At 43.7% G+C, this 18,250-nt stretch overlaps 1 protein-coding gene across 1 annotated transcript in view; it reads right to left on the reverse strand.

Moving 5' to 3' along the window:
• Positions 1–1,283: 1,283 nt before the first annotated feature.
• The window catches only part of PDILT (protein disulfide isomerase-like, testis expressed), a 56,832-nt gene continuing 39,865 nt past the window's right edge, over positions 1,284–18,250 (reverse strand). Inside the window, exons 7-11 of the mRNA XM_006875961.1 lie at positions 15,836–16,033; positions 12,154–12,274; positions 7,042–7,220; positions 5,451–5,546; positions 1,284–1,517 (exon numbers count right to left, since the gene is read on the reverse strand). Coding sequence (XP_006876023.1) covers positions 1,284–1,517; positions 5,451–5,546; positions 7,042–7,220; positions 12,154–12,274; positions 15,836–16,033 — 828 coding nt within the window. The remainder of the gene's footprint in view (positions 1,518–5,450; positions 5,547–7,041; positions 7,221–12,153; positions 12,275–15,835; positions 16,034–18,250) is intronic.

Below are 18,250 nucleotides of genomic sequence, written 5' to 3' on the forward strand. Positions count from 1 at the left end.
AGCAGCCTGATTCATAACCACTACGCTACCAGAGTTCCTTAAGCATCTACTATGTGCCAGTCAAAATTCTAGGCATTGGAAATCCAGTAGAGAAGAAAACAGGTGTGTCCTCTCTCCTGGAGCTTGTAGACTAGTGGGGGACGAGAGCAATACAGCTGTGTACAACAGAAGAAGAATATGCTTTCAAACACTGGCATACAGGAAGACCTTTCTGAGGTTGTGATATTTAAGGTGAAATTTGAACAATGATAAGAAAAAGCAACATGAAGATCTGGGGGAGTACATTTAGGCAGAGGGAATAGTGATGAAGAGAGAAACAACTGTGCTCTTGTCTATGCAAGAAGAGAGAGGCAGTGTGCCTGGCGCCTGCTGTGAGGAGGAGGAAAGGAGAGATCTGCAAGATCTTGCAGGTACTAGAAGGAGACCAGATCCTATTCTAAAAGATGTGAGAGCCATTTGAGGCTCACAACAATGTAGTGTTGTAAAAAGAATGCTTCGGCAGCTTTGTGGCATATGGATTTATTTTTGGCAGGAGAATAGGAGGAAGAGACACAGGGTGGTAGCAAAGAGACCAGGAAGGAGACAGCAGCAGCTAAGAATGGCAGGGAATGTTAGTGGAGATGGGTGGAAGTGGGAGGAGTCTAGCAGAGGGAGGTGGGCGGAGCCACAAGGCTTGGATATAATGGCAAAGACAAGAGTTGAGGATAATCTTGGGATTGTTGTTTGAGTGAGTCACTGAGATGCAGAAGACTGAGAAACAATTGTGAGGTGGTCTTTCTTCCCAGCCCCAAATGCAGCTCAAGTAAAGCAATCCCTTTGATTTAAAAGGTTTCCTCAAACTCTGCAGCCCCCAATCTGTTAAGAGGATGTGCCACATTGTGGCGACACACAATTTCTCTGGCATGAGATTTCTTCGGATCCAATCTCAGTGGTTTTCTAGCTGTGTGAGACCATGGTTAGCAGTCTGTGCCTCCTCTATAAAACGGACATGATGAAACCTTCCTCTCTATTCCATTATGAGAATTAGAGGAATGTCCGGCAGGTTGTAAGAACTTTTGAAATGTTGCTATGATGGCTTCCCTTCAAGCCCTGTCTGAATTCTAGGCCAGCCAGCTCTTTTAAGATCGCACCAACCAGGAAAAAGAATAAGTACAACAGAGTGAATATCATGCAAGGGCTTTATTGTTTAGCCCCCACTAACCCCCTACCATATAATGTGTCATTTTATTCGAGGAGCTCCAAGACTTGGAAGATGGGAGCCCATACTCCTGGCTTTGGAGAAGCTAAAGTTCTTCCTTGACACTTGGTTTCTTCTCTTCTCTGAGAGGTCCCATTGGTTTAGGTGGTTCCACCTCCTCCTCCACCGGTCTCTTCTGACTAGCTAGGTCTTCCAGCCTCGTCATGGTCTCCGGCTCAGACACCTTCTGCTCAGGTAACTCTTTATCCTCAAAGGATTTCTCCTCTTTCTTAGGCAATATCTTCTCCTCTACCAACTCCCTTGGCTCAACAGACATTATCTATTTTTTAAAGAAAAAAAAAGGGGGGTGTGGGGGATGGAGGAAAGAAAGGCACAAAGAGAAACTAACATAACTGACACTCATCTGCCCGATTGTCATACTGTTGTGGCTTGTGTGCGGCTGTGATGCTGGGTATTTTAAATGCCAGCAGGGTCCCCCACGGGGGACAGGTTTCAGCAGAAACAGCTGCAAACATTCATTAATAATCGGAATGTGGAATGTACAATGTATGAATCTAGGAAAAATGCAAGTCATAAAATATGGAATGGAACCCATAAAGATCGAGATCCTAGGCATTATTAAGCTGAAATGAACTGGTATTGACCATTTTGAATCAGACAGTCATGTGGGTTATTACTCCAGAACAACAAACTGAAGTGGAAAGGCAGCACATTTATCATCAAAAAGAACATCTCAAGATCTTTCTTGAAGTACAATGCTGTCTGTGATAGGAGAATATCCATACAATGTGGTGCTTTAGGATAAGCACTGATCTGCAAGGTTGGTCAGTGGTTCAAATCCACCAACCACTCCGCAGAAAGGTTGCTGTGAGTCTGATTCACAACACTTAACAACAAGAAAGATAAGTTAATATGACTATTATTGAAATTTACACACCAACCACTAAAGCAAGTGATGGTGAAAGTGAAGAGTTCTACTAACTTCTTCAGTCTGAAATTGATCAAACACGCAACCAAGATGCATGAATAATGACTGGTGATTGGAATGTGAAAGTTGGAAACAAAGAGGAAGGATCAGTAGTTGGAAAATACGACTTTGGTGATAGAAATGGTGCTGGAGACTGCATGATAGACTTTTGCAAGACCTATGACTTTATTGCAAATACTTTTTTCAAACAACATAAAAAGTGACTATACATGTGGGCCTCATCATATGGAACAAAAGGAATCAAATTGGCTACACCTATGGAATGGGACTACAGGGAAGCTCCATACCATCAGCCATGGATCGATTATGGAACAGACCACCAATTGCTCATATGCAAGCTCAGGCTGAAACTGAAAAAAATCAAACAAGTCTACAAGAGCCAAATTATGACACTGGGCATATCCAATCTGAATTTAGAGACCATCTCAAGAACAGGTTTGCTGCATTATACACTAATGACCCAAAAAACCAGAGGAGTTGTGGTATGACATCAAGAACGTCATACAGGAAAAAAGCCCAAACTCATTCAAAAAGAAAGAAAAAGCATCAAAATGGCTGTCAGAAGATATTGTGAAACTTGCTTTCTAGTGAACAGAAGCTAAAGTGAATGGGAGAAATGAGGAAGTAAAAGAGTTAAACAAAAATGTCAAAGGGTAGCTCTAGAAGACAAAGTCAAGCAATAAAATGAAATGGGCAAAGACCTGGAGTTAGAAAACCTAAAGGGAAATACACACAGAAAATGTCTCCAGCTCAAAGAAACGAGATGCAAATGCAAGCCTCAATAAGGCAGACTGAAGGATTCTATGGACACAATGGGAGTCCTGGCGTGGCTCTGTAAGATAAGCTCTGGACTGCCAACTGAAAGGTCTATGGTTTAAATCCAACAGAGGCCCCTAGGAAACCCTATACAGGGTTGCTCTGAGTTGGAATCAACTTGAAGGCACGTAACAACAGTGGGTAAAATATTGAACGATGCAGGAAGCATCAAAAGGTGCAAGGATCAAAAGGTGCAAGGAATACACAGAGTCACTATACGAAAAATAATTGGTTGATATTCAGTCATTTCGAGGTACCATGTGATCAAGAACCGATATTATTGAAAGAAGAGTCCAAGCTGCACTGAAAAAAAAACAACAAGGCTCCAGGAATTGTTGTCGCTGTTGTTGTTAGGTGCCATTGAGTCGGTACCAACTCATAGTGACCTTATGCACAGCAGAATGAAACACTGCCTGCCTGATCCTGGGCCAACCTCATTATTGTTGCCACACTTGAGTCTATCGATGCTGCCACTTGGCCGGTCCATATTTCACTACACTGATGCAACACTGGAGGTGCTCTCTCATCTATGCCAAGAAATGTGCAAGATAGCTCCCTGGCCAACCAATTGGAAGAGATCCATGTTTGTACCCATTCCAAAGAAAAGTGGATCAATAGAAGGTGAAAATCCATCAAACAATATCATTAATATCACATACAAGTAAAATTTTACTGATGATAATTCAAAAATAGTTGTAACAATATATCAACAGGGAGCTGCCAGAAACTCAAGCTGGATTCAGAGGAGGCTGTGGAATGAGGGATATCATTGCTGATGTCAGATGGATCTTGTCTGAAAGTAGGGAATACCAGAAAGATGTTTACTTGTGCTTTATTGATGTATTGAAAAGGCATCCCACTGTGTGGATTATAACAAACCAATATGTAACATCATGATAAATAGAGAAAAGATCAAAGTTGTCAAATATTTCATTTTGCTTAGGTCCATAGTGAGCACTCACAGAAACAGCAGACAGAAAAAGATCAAAAGGCAAATCTACTGCAAAAGACTTCTTTAAATTATTCAAGAGCAAAGATGTCACTTTGAGAACTAAGGAGTGCCTGACCCAAAATTGCCTCATATGCGTGTGACAATGAATACATATGACTGTAGAAGAATTGATGTATTTGAATTATGGTGTTGGTGAAGAATATTGAATATTGAAAGAAGAAACAAGTGTATCTTGGAAGTACAGCCAGAATGCTAATCCTTAAAAGCAACGATGCTGAGATTTCTTCTTCTGTACTTTGGGAAGTACCAGACCCTGGAGAAAGACAGCATGCTTGGAAAAGTGGAGGGCCAGTGAAAAGAGGAAGACCCCCAATGAGATGGCTTGATACAGTGACAGCAAAAATGGGCTCAAACATAACAACAATTGTGAGGATGGCACAGGACTGGGAAGTGTTTGTTATGTTGTACATACAGTTGCTATGAGTAGGAACCGACCTGACAGCACTTAACAACAATACTATCCCTTCCCACCTCTGGGAGAATGTACCCAGAAATAATCAGTTCTTGGTCTAAAGATCTTCAGAAATGTAAGGGTTGGTTTAGCTTGGAAGGGGGAGTGTCTAGCTTTGGTTTTACACTTCTATAAGAGCCCCCGTGGAGTCCTGGTGTAGAGCCCTGGGCTACTAACCACAAGGTCAGTGGGTCAAACCCACCAGCTGCTCTTCAGAAACCCTTATACAGGATCACTATGAGTCAAAACTGACTTGGTGGCACTAACAACAACAATCGGAGCACCTGTGAGGAACCAGCCTTTCCCCCCACCTCTAGTTCCAGGACCCAGGCCTAGTCAATGAGCTTCCCTGCCCAGTAGATTTACTGGAACTAAGAGGGAGGTGGTTTCTTTCAAGTGGTAGGATGTTAGATTGGAACTTTGGTTCAGTGACAGTCTCTTATTGGAAGAATGAAGCCAATGCAGACTCAAAGAGATGCAGAGAGAACGTCTTAGCACTGTTGTTGATCTTCTGAATAGGCCCATGCTGGACAGTCTACCAGATATAAAATAAATTCCCTCTGCTGTTTATTCCAATGAGTGGCCTTCTTAACATTTGGAATTTAATGGGGACTGATTAATTCTGATGGCACCTTCCAGAAGATGGCATCACAAAGGGAAGACCAGGGGAAGTAGAATGATGGGCTCATTCATCATGCCAGAAGGCATGACCCTATCAAAGCATCTGGTTGCCATCTCTGCCGCTGTGATAGACCAAGGGAAGCCACCTGTAGGAACCATGGAAGAGGCTTTGCCCTTCCTCATTTTTGCTTCTTCATAGTAAGTACCCTTGAAACAAAGTAATTAGTAAAGTGACCCAAGCTCCTTGGTTGCCCATCCTGTCTCAACTATCTGAATCATGAGGATTCTTGCCACACTCTGCTCTTAGTGCACTGAGTTTGTGGTAATTCTTGGTGGGACAAAGGGTGTTACTATTTTCCCTTACCTTGTCCTCATCCTCGTCCTCAACCCTAGTCTTGATTTGTGATTCCAGGAAGTCAGAAAAGTCCTTTAGAGTATGTTCTCCCATGTATATGACAGTCTGCAAAAACACAGAAAAGCCATTCAGGGTAAAATTCCTAACAAGCTGGTTGACCACAACCAGACTACTTAACCTTTGTGAGTCCCCATTACCATGGTTCTAAAATCACAATTCCTGCTTCACAGGGGGGTAGTGGGGTAGTTCAGACCACAGACTCTGGAGCCACATGGCACAGCACAAATCCAAGACTCACTTATCGGTGTGGTCTTGATGCTTAGCCTCTCTATGACCCAGTCTTTTCATCTGGAATATGGGGATACTGATAGTACCAACTTAGTGTGTGGTTACAAAGATGAAACTATATGTCAAGGGCCTGGCAGAGACAATGACGTGGAGAGATGGAGCAGCTAGGGACTCTAGACAGAGAGAGAGAGGGGATGTGTGCTGACGACCGGGGGCAGGCTTGTAGTGTATACCCTTTGGTTGGTTGATGATGCATGGAGGGGATTGTAACCATGGCAATGAAATGATACACGATAGGATGAATGTGAAACTAATGTTCTCCCATGTAAACTATCACATAATTCACAATAAAACATTAAAAAAAAAACCCTAAAAAACAGGGCTTGGCTCATCATGAGCAATCTATGTATTTGTTATTACTATAATAAGAAGCGGAGTCCTGGGGTGGTGCTGCGGGTTAATCCTCTGCATTGCAACGTCAGTTTGAACTGCAAAGTCGGAAGTTCAACCTCACTAGCCGCTCCTTGGAAATCCTATACTGGGTTGCTATGGGTTGGAACTGACTCAATGGCTCTTAACAACAACAACAACAAATACTAATAAGGACTCCTGGTGTGGCTTTGTTGGTTTTGTTATGTTGTGGACTGCAAAGCTGGACACCAAAGTCGGTTTGAACCGCAGTCAGTGGTTCAAGCATACCAGTTGCTCTTCGGAAACCCTATACAGCGTCACTATGGGCTGGAAATCGACTTGACAGCACTTAACAACAACAATAACATAATAATAATAATGATTATTATTTCACAAAGCACTCAGTACATGGTGGATGCTCAGATGTTACCAGTTCCCTATCTCGTTTGAATCTTCAAGAAGGATAAGATGTGGCTTACTGACCGCTGGTATCTACATTTCTTTTCTGATGACTTAAGACCCTTCCTCTTTCACTCCAGCCACATTTGCTATGACTCTTCTACCTGGACCTTCTGCCTAAAGAGAATGCACGAACTTCAAAATGCTCCAGTCCTCCTCCTGGCCTCTTTGTTCACATTGTCCTGCTTTACATAGAGTTGTTGTTGTTAAGTGTCAACAAGTTGGTTCCAACTCATAGCAACCCTGTATAGGGTTTCCAAGGACTGGCTAGTGAGCTTGAATCACTGACCTCATGGTTCAATCTCACCATGCCATCAGTGCATTAACCCACAGTACCATACCAGGGCAGGATGTAGAGCTGACAAAGAGGAGAAACCAAGAACCAAGTCCCTGATGACAATATAACAGCATTTTCAGTTCCGTGCATCAGGAATCCCCTTACTTGTTCAGAGTTGACAGGGAAGAGCCTGAAGAATGGGTATCGGTCCAGGTACATCAGCTGAATATCGTTTGCTGTGATGTCAATCTTGGCGATGAGGACTGTGGAGTGGTTTTGATACTTTCTGCCCAACTCCTCCAACACTGGGAACAGCACATTGCACTTTTCAGACCAGGGCGCATCTGGAAGAAGAATCATTGCTTAGACTCTCTGGGGACCGGTACCACTCAGTCATCTCCATGCATCCCTGCCCGACGCAGACCTACAGAAATAGTGCCTATGGCCGGCACTGAAATTGTACCCTGTCCAAATATCCGACCTCCATCTTTTAGATGACTTTACCATGAAACCAGCTCAAAAATACAAGTCAAAATCATTGATGTTTTACTTAACATATTATGGCAGTACATGAAAATTACTACTTCACCTTCCTCACTTTCACACATGAAAATTGGTCTAGAATGTGTTCCAAGTCTTTTATTTATACACTGAACAAAGCAAAACATTGCACCCTAGGCTTGTAGGATGTGCTCTTTGGTTGTTTAAATTATTATATATTCCTGAGTGTTTTTGTTTACACCCCCCCCCCAAAAAAAAAAAAACACAGAGGGAATGGAAGCAAATACTGTTGAATAATGATGCACAGAGGCGATTGTAATCATTGTAATGAAACACTGTGTAAAGCGGATGTTCTCCCATGTAAACTATCACTCAGGTCACAATAAAAACTTTAAAAAAAAGGGTAAGTAAAAAATAAACACAAACCCACTGCACCCTTACACATATTTCAGCTGCTTTGCAGATAGCATTCTAGCTTTCTTGGATGCATTTTAGATTTAGCTCCATTTAAAATGTAATCCTGATCATTACTAAATACATTTAAAAAATATATATAATCTAATCCCTTTCTGGAGCTGTGGGCTAATGCTCTAGACTGCAAAGTCATTTGAACTGCAAGGTCGGTGGTTCAAGCTCACCAGTTGCTCCTCGCTATGGGTCAGAACCGACTCAACAGCACTTAACAACAACAACAATTGTTTTTTAGGAGCCCTGGTGGCACTGAGGACAAGCACTGGTCTAATAACTTCAAGGTTGACAGTTCAAAGCCACCAGGTGCTTTTCAGGAGAAAGATGAGGCTGTCTGCTCCCATAAAGAAATACAGTCCCAGAAACCCCGCTCAGGGCTGCAATGAGCCAGAACTGACTCAGTGACCGTGGGTTTGGTTTTGTGGTTTTGGACTTGGTTCCTCTCTACCCAGAGACTAACACTTCAGTGTATTGAGATGTTTTCCTCTATTCTTTGTTGTTTAATCCTTTTTCTAAAACACAGCTTTCCACTCTTATTGAAGAAGAAAGGCAAGAAAAATATTTACCTTGGTTGATACTTACGTTCCGCCCAAAAGCATGTGTTTGTGTGTGTATGTGATGCCTGTTAGCATAAGTGTTCTTCAGTTGAGGTTCAGGTCTTCATTTTAGGCCATTCACCAGCCACTCCTTGGAAACCCTATACAGGGTCACTATGAATCTGAACCGACTCGATGGCACTTCTAACAACAACATTCACCTACTAAGCAGAGGAGGTGGGGTTTGAGAACAGGCTGCTTGGACTTGTGACCATTACACCATACTACTTTTTAGTCCTGATGTGGCACTGCAGGATAATGTGCCAGACCACAGGGTGGGCAGTTCAAACCTACCAGCCACTCCTTGGAAACCCTACACAGGTTCTCTATGAATTGGAACCAACTTGACGGCACTTAACAGCAACAAAACTTCTCAGTCCAGTGAAGGAGAAGATGCCCAAAGAGTAAACTGGAGGTTGTGGAAAGTCCAGCTTCCCCTAGAAAGAGGACACTGGACGGCCTCTGGGCAGTTCCTGGAGTTTGGAGTCTGGCCCAGTTATTGGGCCCTGGAGAGAGCTATCAGTGCTGAGATCTAACAAGAAACGGAAACCAAACTTTGCCTGCTCTTCCTTCCTCTCAAGACTGGAGCTCAAAGTTTCTGCTTCTGTGGGCAGAATGACCTCCAAGCCCCTCCTCACCCCATCCACCCATTCCCAAACCAAGTGCCTCCATTTTCATTCCATCTGTATTAGTGGTCCGCCAGCCCCTTGGAGTCAGACAGCCCCTGGGCTGGAACCAGAAGGAGCATAATGGCAATCCCAGGGGGGCCAATCTGACAGTCCTGCTTCCCAGAAATTGAGAGAATTTGGGCCTTTTACAAGAAGCAAATGGATATTCTCTTAACTTAGCATCAGATAAGTGCAGCCTCTCTCACTGAAAGGCTTATCTAGCCACATAGACCTTAAACACCTCACCTATGCCTGAGAGTCCTTTTAGTGAGATTTCAGGGCTCCCATGATGCACTCTGCCCTTCCTCGTCTCACCCTCACAGAAGTGGTGGCCTCAGAGCTCCCTTTGAACTTGCTCTGTGACCTGGAGTAAAACAGTGAACCTCTCTGGCTTCCCTCATCGATAGTATGGTGAAAGTTACCAAAAACTTCTGTTAAGGAGTGAATTATGTCTTCAAAAAAGATGTGTTGCAAACCCTAAACTCCTGTACCTATGGATGTAGCCCCATTTGGGTACAGAATTTTGTTTGTTATGTTAATGAGGTCAGATCTATATAGGGTGAGCCTTAAGTCAAGCACTTTTGAGCTATCAGAGAGAACACTAGGAATAGAAGTAAGGAAGCGGATGGGGAGAATTACATGCCAGATGGAGATCTCCAAAAGGCATCAAGAAGAACCCTAGAGAAACTGAGGCAAGGATTTTCTCCCAGAGTGGACAGAGAAGGCTTACCCCTAGAATGGAGCTTCTAGCTGCCTAAATTGTGAGAAGGTAAATTTCTGTTCACTAGAGACACCGTCACACACTCATGGAAGCAGCAGTCAAGAACACTGGGAAATCTGCCACACAAGGCCTCTGGAAGAGCAAAGATGTCAGTTTGAGGACTAAGGTGAGTCTGGCCCAAGCCATGGTAGTTTCAGCAACCTCATATGCATGTGAAAGTCGGGCAATGAATAAGGAAAACGGTAGAAGAACTGATGCATTTGAGCTATGGGGTGGTGGTAGTGGTATGCCGTGGAGTCGGTTTGACTCCTAAGGACCCTGCGTAGGGTTTCCGAGGCTATAAATCTTTACGGGAACAGAAAGCCGTATCTTTCTCCTGCAGAATGACTGCTAGTTTTGAACTGCTGACCTTGAGGTTAGCAGCCTGGTTCATAACCAGAGCTCCTTGAGTTATGGTATTAGAGGAGAATATTAAAAGCACCATGGATTGCCTGCCAAAAGAACACACAAATCTGTGTTGGAAGAAGTACAGCCAGAATGCTCCTTAGAAGCCAGGATGGCCAGACTTCATCTTTCATACTTCAGGGATATTGTCAGGAGGGATCAGTCCCTAGAGAAGGACATAATGCTTGGTAAAGTAGAGGGGCAACAAAACAGAGGGAGACCCCTAACGAGATGAATTGATACAGTGGCAGCACCAATGGGCTTAGCAAAGCAACGCTTGTGAGATTGGCGTGGGATCAGGCAGGTTTTGTTCTGTTGTGCATAAGGTCACTATGAGTTGGTACCGACTCATCGGCACCTAACAACCAGAGCCACCCACCTATGGTATTTCTGTTAAAGCAGCACCTTCCCCAGAGGCTGTTTGTTGTTGTTGTTAAGTGCCATTGAGTCAGTTCCTACTCATAGCGACCCTGTAGAGGATTTCCGAGGAACAGCTGCTGGGTTTGAACTGGCGACCTTGTGGTTCACAGTCCAGTGCTGCTGTACTGATCCTACAGTGCCACACCAGGCTGTGGTGAGGAGGAAACAAGAACAGGTGTAAACACCAAACTCATGCCAGGCTCTTTGTCAGTGCTGAATAATGGCAACTCTTCCATAAAAATAAAAGGTATGTCCGAAATAACTTCAGTGTCACCGCCTCTGTGCCCTAGGATGGGACAGAATGTGCCTTGCTTTGGATCTTCCATGAAGATCAGCAATGGGAGAAAAAAAAACCCAATCGTTATATGAGCACTAGCAATAACAATCCTGATAGGAATGCGGCTGAGTGTTGTCGAGTGGGTTCTGACCCTTAGCGATCCTGTGTAGGGTTTCTGAGGCTGTAAATATTTATGGGAGCAGAAAGCCTCATCTAGGCTGGTAGATACGAACTGCTGACCCTGTTGCCAGCATGTAACCCACTATGCTACCAGAGGTCCCGATAGAAACAGCAGCAGTGACAATGCTTGTCATCATTTATCAGTGCTGATAATACGGCAGAGCTGTATGCCAAGTGTCCTCTCACATGCTGCATCACTTGGGTCGTCACCTTGGCCACACCAAACCAGGCAGGTTAAATTGATAAGTTACCTAAAGCTGGAAACAAGGGCATTCTGTATAATAGTTATAAGCATAAATTCTGCATCAGAGTAATCCAAAAAAAAACATAAAAAAGAAGGAAAGAAAATCCTTTTGCCATTGTGTTGACTTTGACCCCTAGCAACTCTACAGAACAGCGAAGAACGGCTGCATAGCATTTCCAAGGCTGTAAACCTTTCCAGAAGCCAATTTTTGTGTCTTTCTCTTTGAGTGTGGCTGGTGGATCCAAACTGTTAACCTCTGGTTAGCAGCCATGCGCTTTAACCATCATACCACTAGGTGTCACGGTGGGTTCAAATCCAGCGCTGGGATTTGGGTTCTCACCTCGGTTCCCAAATCTATATGACTTTGGGTAAATGTCCTTACCTTCTTGAGATTGTGCTTAATTATATGCCAAGTGAGAACAATAATAGTAGCTTCTTTCCAAAGGATGTTATAAGATTTAAATGAGATAGTATATACAAACACTCAACATTCCATCAATGTTAGCAAACACCATTGCTGTTGTTCTAAGTAGTCAAAGGCTTGGATTCTATGAAAGCTATTCCATATGTTCCAATAATTAGCATCACATCATAGCTGATATCATCTGGTACCATACTCTTTGGGTGCCTGAAGGCCATCTTTAGCATGTTGCTCGGATGGGATTTGGAGATTTGCGTGTCCAAGAATTCAAGGGTGACACTGGAGAAGTAACACTGTTGGGGCCCTCAGGTCTATCCGCCACTGCAGAGGTACTTACAGAACATCACAAACACGTCCTTTTCCTTGTCAAAGGCAACTGTGTTGAAGTTCTTCCCCACGAGCTGCTTAACCAGTCCCTGGTCCCAATATTTTGGAATCTCTTCACTGGACCGATGTTCCTAGGAAGCAAATTCAAGAGATCTGATAGTCCACAGACTGCAAAGCCGTTTAAACTGCAAGGTCGGCAGTTCAAGCTCACCAGCTACTCCTCGGAAACCCTATACAGAGTCGCTATGGGTCGGAATCGACTCGACGGCACTTCACAACGACAACAACAGTTCACAGAAAGAGGCTGACAGTTGAGGTTTCTTCCTCTGATTGAAAACAATGCAAGTTGTTCTCTTGTTCTTAGACAAAACCTCGGAAGAGAGTTTAAAAGGCTGAGCTAGATTCTGAGCTGGATTGTCCAGGGGAAATTGGGCTCAGAAGGCTGAGGAGGAGACAGAGCTCTGAACTAGGACGGAGTCTAGCATTTTGAATCTAACATGATTCTTGGGAATTGCAGATGAGAGTGGGGGTAATGTATTAACATCTTCATTTCACAGAAAGGACAGTTTTCTTCTAACCTCCATCTTTGTTTATGTTGTTCCCATTCCCACTCCTCACTTCTGCCCTGCCTGCTCATAATCCATTCACACTCATCCTTCAGAATGACTTCAAAGGAGGCTGCCGTGGATTGAACTGCATTCCCCCCAAAATATGAGTCAACTTGGCTGGGTCATGACTCTCAGTGGTTTGGCAGTTATTCCGGGATGTAACTTTGCAGTGATGTCATGGTCCTCCATGATGAATGTGATGAGTCATTCAACTGTAAAAGGATTATGGGGGGGGGGGGGGGGTGCAACACCCTTAATCCCATCACAGCCCTGATCTCATGTAAGGGGAATTTCTTTGGAGTGTGATCTGCAACACGCTTTATCTTACAATAAATTAAAGGAGAGAGACTGATCTACTACCACCAAGAAAGAAGCGTTGGGGTCAGATGAATCGTTTGGACACAGGTCCCTGTACTGGGAACCTCCTAGACCCAAAGAAAGACTGATGCCAAGACACATGGAGGTCTCCAAGGAATGCCAGGCCTGCAGATGCTGATAGGAAGCAAGAACCTCCCTCCACCAGAGAAAGACTTCTCCTAGACTTGGTACCATGAACCTGAACCTCTAACCTCCTAAACTGTGAGAGAATACATTTCTGTTTGTCAGCATCACCCCCGTGTTTCTGTTATAACAACATTGGAGAACTAAGAGGCCTTCCCTGACTCTTCCTCAGACTAAGTCAGATCCCACGACTATTAACTTATTTTGTATAATTTATTCAAAATTATCACTAATATTTGTCTGGTTCTTTGAATAATATGTATATACCTAGCTATACAGGATATCACGAAGGTCATTTTTTTCTTCCTCATTAAGTATCAGTTATGGTAACTGGTATCAAAATTAGTAATACCAGTTGTCACTGAGTTGTTTCCAACTCACGGTGATCCTTTGTGTCAGATAGAACTGCACTCCAAAGGGTTCTCAATGTCTGATTTCATTTTAAGTAATCACCAGACCTTTCTTTTGTGGTGCTTGTGGGTGAACTGAAACCTCCAATAGTCTGGCTAGAAAATGAGCAGTTATATGTGTGCACCACTTTTAATGTTTTGCGAATAACTGAATGAACGAATAAACCTAGCTCTTGCTTTTCCTAGAAGGAGGTGGTAGAAATCTCAGGCCATGCCAAGTTGTCTCTAGAACTAGTATCTCCTGAATGGCTCTTGGCTCTATATCCTTCTCTGCATCCACTCTTCCAACATCCTAGTCCCTGCTAGCCTTCACCTCGCATCTGGAACACTGAAATGACTTCCTGAATCTTTTCACTCTGCGTCTCTTCTTGAGCCTCTCCACACTCCTCTCCCCCCACAGACAGGGTTCTATGTTCAAATTTAGCTCCTCATTGCTCGAATCCTTAATGTGCTTCACAGCACTCATGTTTTGTGGCCTTTGCTCAACTCACCAGACTTTCCCCCCACAATTCACTCCCTAACCCTTTTCCCTAGACTCTGGAAAGGACTCAAAATATCTTTATAGTCTGAGCCTGTTTTAAATTGATCAAACATACCATCTTATCTCCCATAAAGATTTACACCCTCGGAAACCCTGTACAGGGTCGCTATGGGTCGGAACTGACTCTACGGCACTTAACAACAACAACAACAACCATCAAGATGCATTGATAATTACCGGTGATTAAAATGCAAAGATTTGGAACAAAGAGGGAAAATCAGTGGTTGGAAAATAAGGCATTGGTGATAGAAATACTGCTGGAACTTGCATGATAGAATTTTGCAAGACCAACAATTTCTTCATTGCAAATACCTTTCTTAACAACATAAATGGCCACTATACACATGGAACTATACACTATACACAGAAATGGAATCAAGACAAGGAAGACGCTTAATATAATCAGTCTGGACAAAAGGCTAGAGGCTGACTGTGAAAAAGACCATTAAGTGCTCATATGCAGTTCAAACCGAAGCTGAAGAAAAATTTTAAATGTCCATGAAAGATTTACAGCCTCAGAAACCCTGTACAGGGTCGCTATGAGTCAGAACCGACTCCACAGCACATAACAACAACAACAACATGAAAGCTGATGTCCAACTTTAGGAAAATCAAACCTGAATTTACAGACCATCTCAAGAAGAGTTGACACACTGAACAGTAATGATGACTATAAGTCGAGTTGTGTGATGACATCAAGTACATCATACAAGAAGAAAGAAAAAGGTCATTAAAAAGACAAGAAAGAAAAGGGATGTCAGAAAACACACTGAAACTTACTCTTGAACATAGAGTATAGAAGAAATGAGGAAGTAAAAGAGCTGAACAGATTTCCAAGGGCAGCTCGAGAAAACAAAGTAAAGCATTATAATGAAATGGAGTTAGAAAATGAAATGGGAAGAACACACTTGTCATTTCTCAAGCTGAAAGAACTGAAGAAAAAGATTCAAGTCTCAAGTTGCAAGATTTAAGGATTTAAGGATTTAAGGAGCTCTGGTAGCGTAGTGGTTACGAATCGGGCTGCGAACCTTAAGCTCAGCGGTTCGAAACTACCAGCCGCTCCGCAGGAGAAAGATGAGGCTTTCTACTCCCATAAGGATTTACACCCTCGGAAACCCTGTACAGGGTCGCTATGGGTCGGAACCGACTCGAAGGCACTTAACAACAACAACAATGGGCAAAATGCTGGAGTCTTGGTGTTGCCAGGACTGCAAAGTCATTTTGAATCAGAGGATCAGCAGTTCAAGCTCACCAGCCACTCCTTGGAAACCTCATACAGGGTCGCTCTTGGTCAGAACCGACTCAACAGCATTGAACAGCAACATGGGCAAAATATAAGTCATACATAGAGTCATTATACCCAAAAAGAATTGTTGAATATTCATCCATTTCAGAAGTTGCTGTTGTTGTTGTTAAGTGCCATCCCGTCAGGTCCAATTAACAGCGACCCTTTATAGGGTTTCTGAGGAGTGGCTGGTGAATCTGAACCACCGGCCTTGCAGTTTAAACTGACCTTGCGTTCTAGTGCATTACCCAGCAGTGCCACATGAGAACACATTTCAGAAGTTAGTATATGATAAACGACCAATGGTCCTGAGCTGCTGTCTAAATCCTGTCTAAGAAGGCACTTACTTTGGCACTTCTATTCAAGAAGCTGGTGCAGAATGTCTTGAGGTTTTCATAAGTTATCTCTTCTGTAGGCATTTTGTACCTAATTCCAGAGGTTAAGTTTAGGATTTGGACAGATGGGACATCGACTTCGGTGATCCGAAAGTACTCGAAAACACGTCCGTTTCTGGGTTCGTCGGTATTCACAAGGATGAAAAGGATCTGCCAAATCAAATGAAACCCATTTATCTCTGGATCCTTTGCTAACGGAGATAAACTGCTGGAAATTTGGGGACTGCACTAACCAAGGACCCAAAACAAACCCACTGCATCATCTCTGACTCATAGTGACCCGGTGTGTTACAGAGTCGAACTACCCCACAGGGTTTTCATGTGGCGTTGTGGATAAGCACTGGACTGCTAACCACAAGGTTGGTAGTTCAAACCCATGAGGTGTTCCTTGGAAACGCTGTAAAAGGTCACTATGAGTCAGAACCGACTTGATGGCATTTAGCAACAACAATCTTAACAGAAGCAGATCGACAGAACTGTCTTCCTTGGAGCCTCTGGGTGAGTTCGAACCACCAACCTTTAGGTTAGTAGTTGAAAGCAAACCGTTTACACCATCTGGGTACTTTCTGTAAAGATGGTAAGCAGGAAAATGCTATAGAGCAGTTCTACTCTGTAAAATATACTGTTTCCATGAGTCGGAGTAGACGTGATCCTTTTTTGAAATTTTTATGGTAGAAGATTGTTGTTGTTATGTGCCGTGGAGTCGGTTCCGACTCATAGCGACTCTGTAAGGGAGCAGAAAGCCTCATCTTTCTCCCACGGAACAGCTGGCAGTTTTGAACTGCTGACCTTAAGGTTCGCAGCCCAATTCGTAACCACTACGCTACCAGAGCTCCTTATGGCAGAAGATTACACGGCCTTTATTTTACAGAGTCACTGAAATCCACCAACCTTTTTAGGTTAATAATCCATCACAATGCATATGACTTATACAAGGACCTTTAGGAGTGCACTGTTGTTGTGAAGTGCCGTGGAGTCTGTTCTAACTCATAGCAACCCTGTATAGAGTTTCAAGGAGCGACTGATAGGTTTGAACCTCCAACCTTGTGGTTAGCAGCTCAGTGCTTATCCTACAGTGCCGTGCCAGGACTCCCTGGGAATGCACTAACAGAATGCAAATAATGGAACATATGGAGTATTTCTGTGGGATTTAGTAAAGGCCCCTTCCTTTGGGCAGTTCCAGCCTTGCACCTCAGCTGTGTTAGGCAGTAGGGAGAAGACTGGATGAAGCCCTCACATGCCCCCTTATCAGAGCCCCCTGCTTGGGGCACCATTCACACACCACTAGGAAGTGAGAGAGATCTGCACTTGCATCTCAGCCCCTTAGCACAACAGTGATTCCCCAGTTCCGTGCCTCAATCTGTCATGGATTGAGTGTTCTTCCCAAATTATCTGTGTCAAGTTGGCTAGGCCACGATTCTCAGTGGTTTGGCAGTTATGTAATGCAATCATTTAACAACCCCTGCCCCTCTCCCCTAGTGTGCTCTGATGTGATCCGCCCTGATCTTAAGTACTTCTGTGACCTTAATGCCTCACACTTCTGTCAGTTTGTCATACTGTGGTGACTTGTATGTTGCTGTGATACTGGGAGCTACGCCACCAGTATTTTAAAAGTAGTGGGGACACCTATGGTGGACAGGTTTCAGCGGAGCTTCCAGACAAAGACAGACTAGGAAGAAGAAGAAACAATCCACCTGTGAAAGATTAGTTATTAAAAGGCTTATGAGGAGAAAAAACAAGACGGCGGATCGGGTAGATGTGCAGTGAGGAGCTCCGTCAGCAACAACACAGAATCCCAGACCAAGCAGGCTCAGGGGATGGTTCCAGAACTCTGAACCACATATAAAGGAATATTTAGAAGGTTGGAAGAATTAAATCCAGGGGAATTTGTAGAAGAAGCAAGAAATCCAGTACTTTCTAATCCAAGATGCTCAGCTGCTCCCGGAGCCACCATCTTGGGTGAGACCAAGCTGGGGAAGGATCAGAGCAGCCACAGACGCCTGACAGAACTGCAGAGATAAAGGTGTGGGCATTTTTTTGTTGTTGTTATCTGTTCATTGGTCTCTCACTGGCTATGCACCTCCATTTTGGTGACTAGAGGGGTGCATGCCTGAGCGAGTGGACAACCCACTCCCACCCCCAGAGGGTTCTACTGTGCATGTGCACAGATTTCCTCAAAATTTGAAGGGACAGTTTCCACTAAAAACCAAACGGCAGAGCAAAACGACCACAGCCAGCCCTAAACTGTTTATTACTAGGAAAAAGGTCTGAAGGGGGTTGTGGAGAGAGACAGGCAGACTAAAAAGGAAATAGGCTGAAAATTAAATCCTAAATTATGTCACAACGACCAACAGTGGCATCTTGAAA

This window comes from Chrysochloris asiatica, unplaced genomic scaffold (assembly GCF_000296735.1).
Source record: "Chrysochloris asiatica unplaced genomic scaffold, ChrAsi1.0 scaffold00348, whole genome shotgun sequence".
Taxonomy (NCBI): Eukaryota; Metazoa; Chordata; class Mammalia; order Afrosoricida; family Chrysochloridae; genus Chrysochloris; species Chrysochloris asiatica.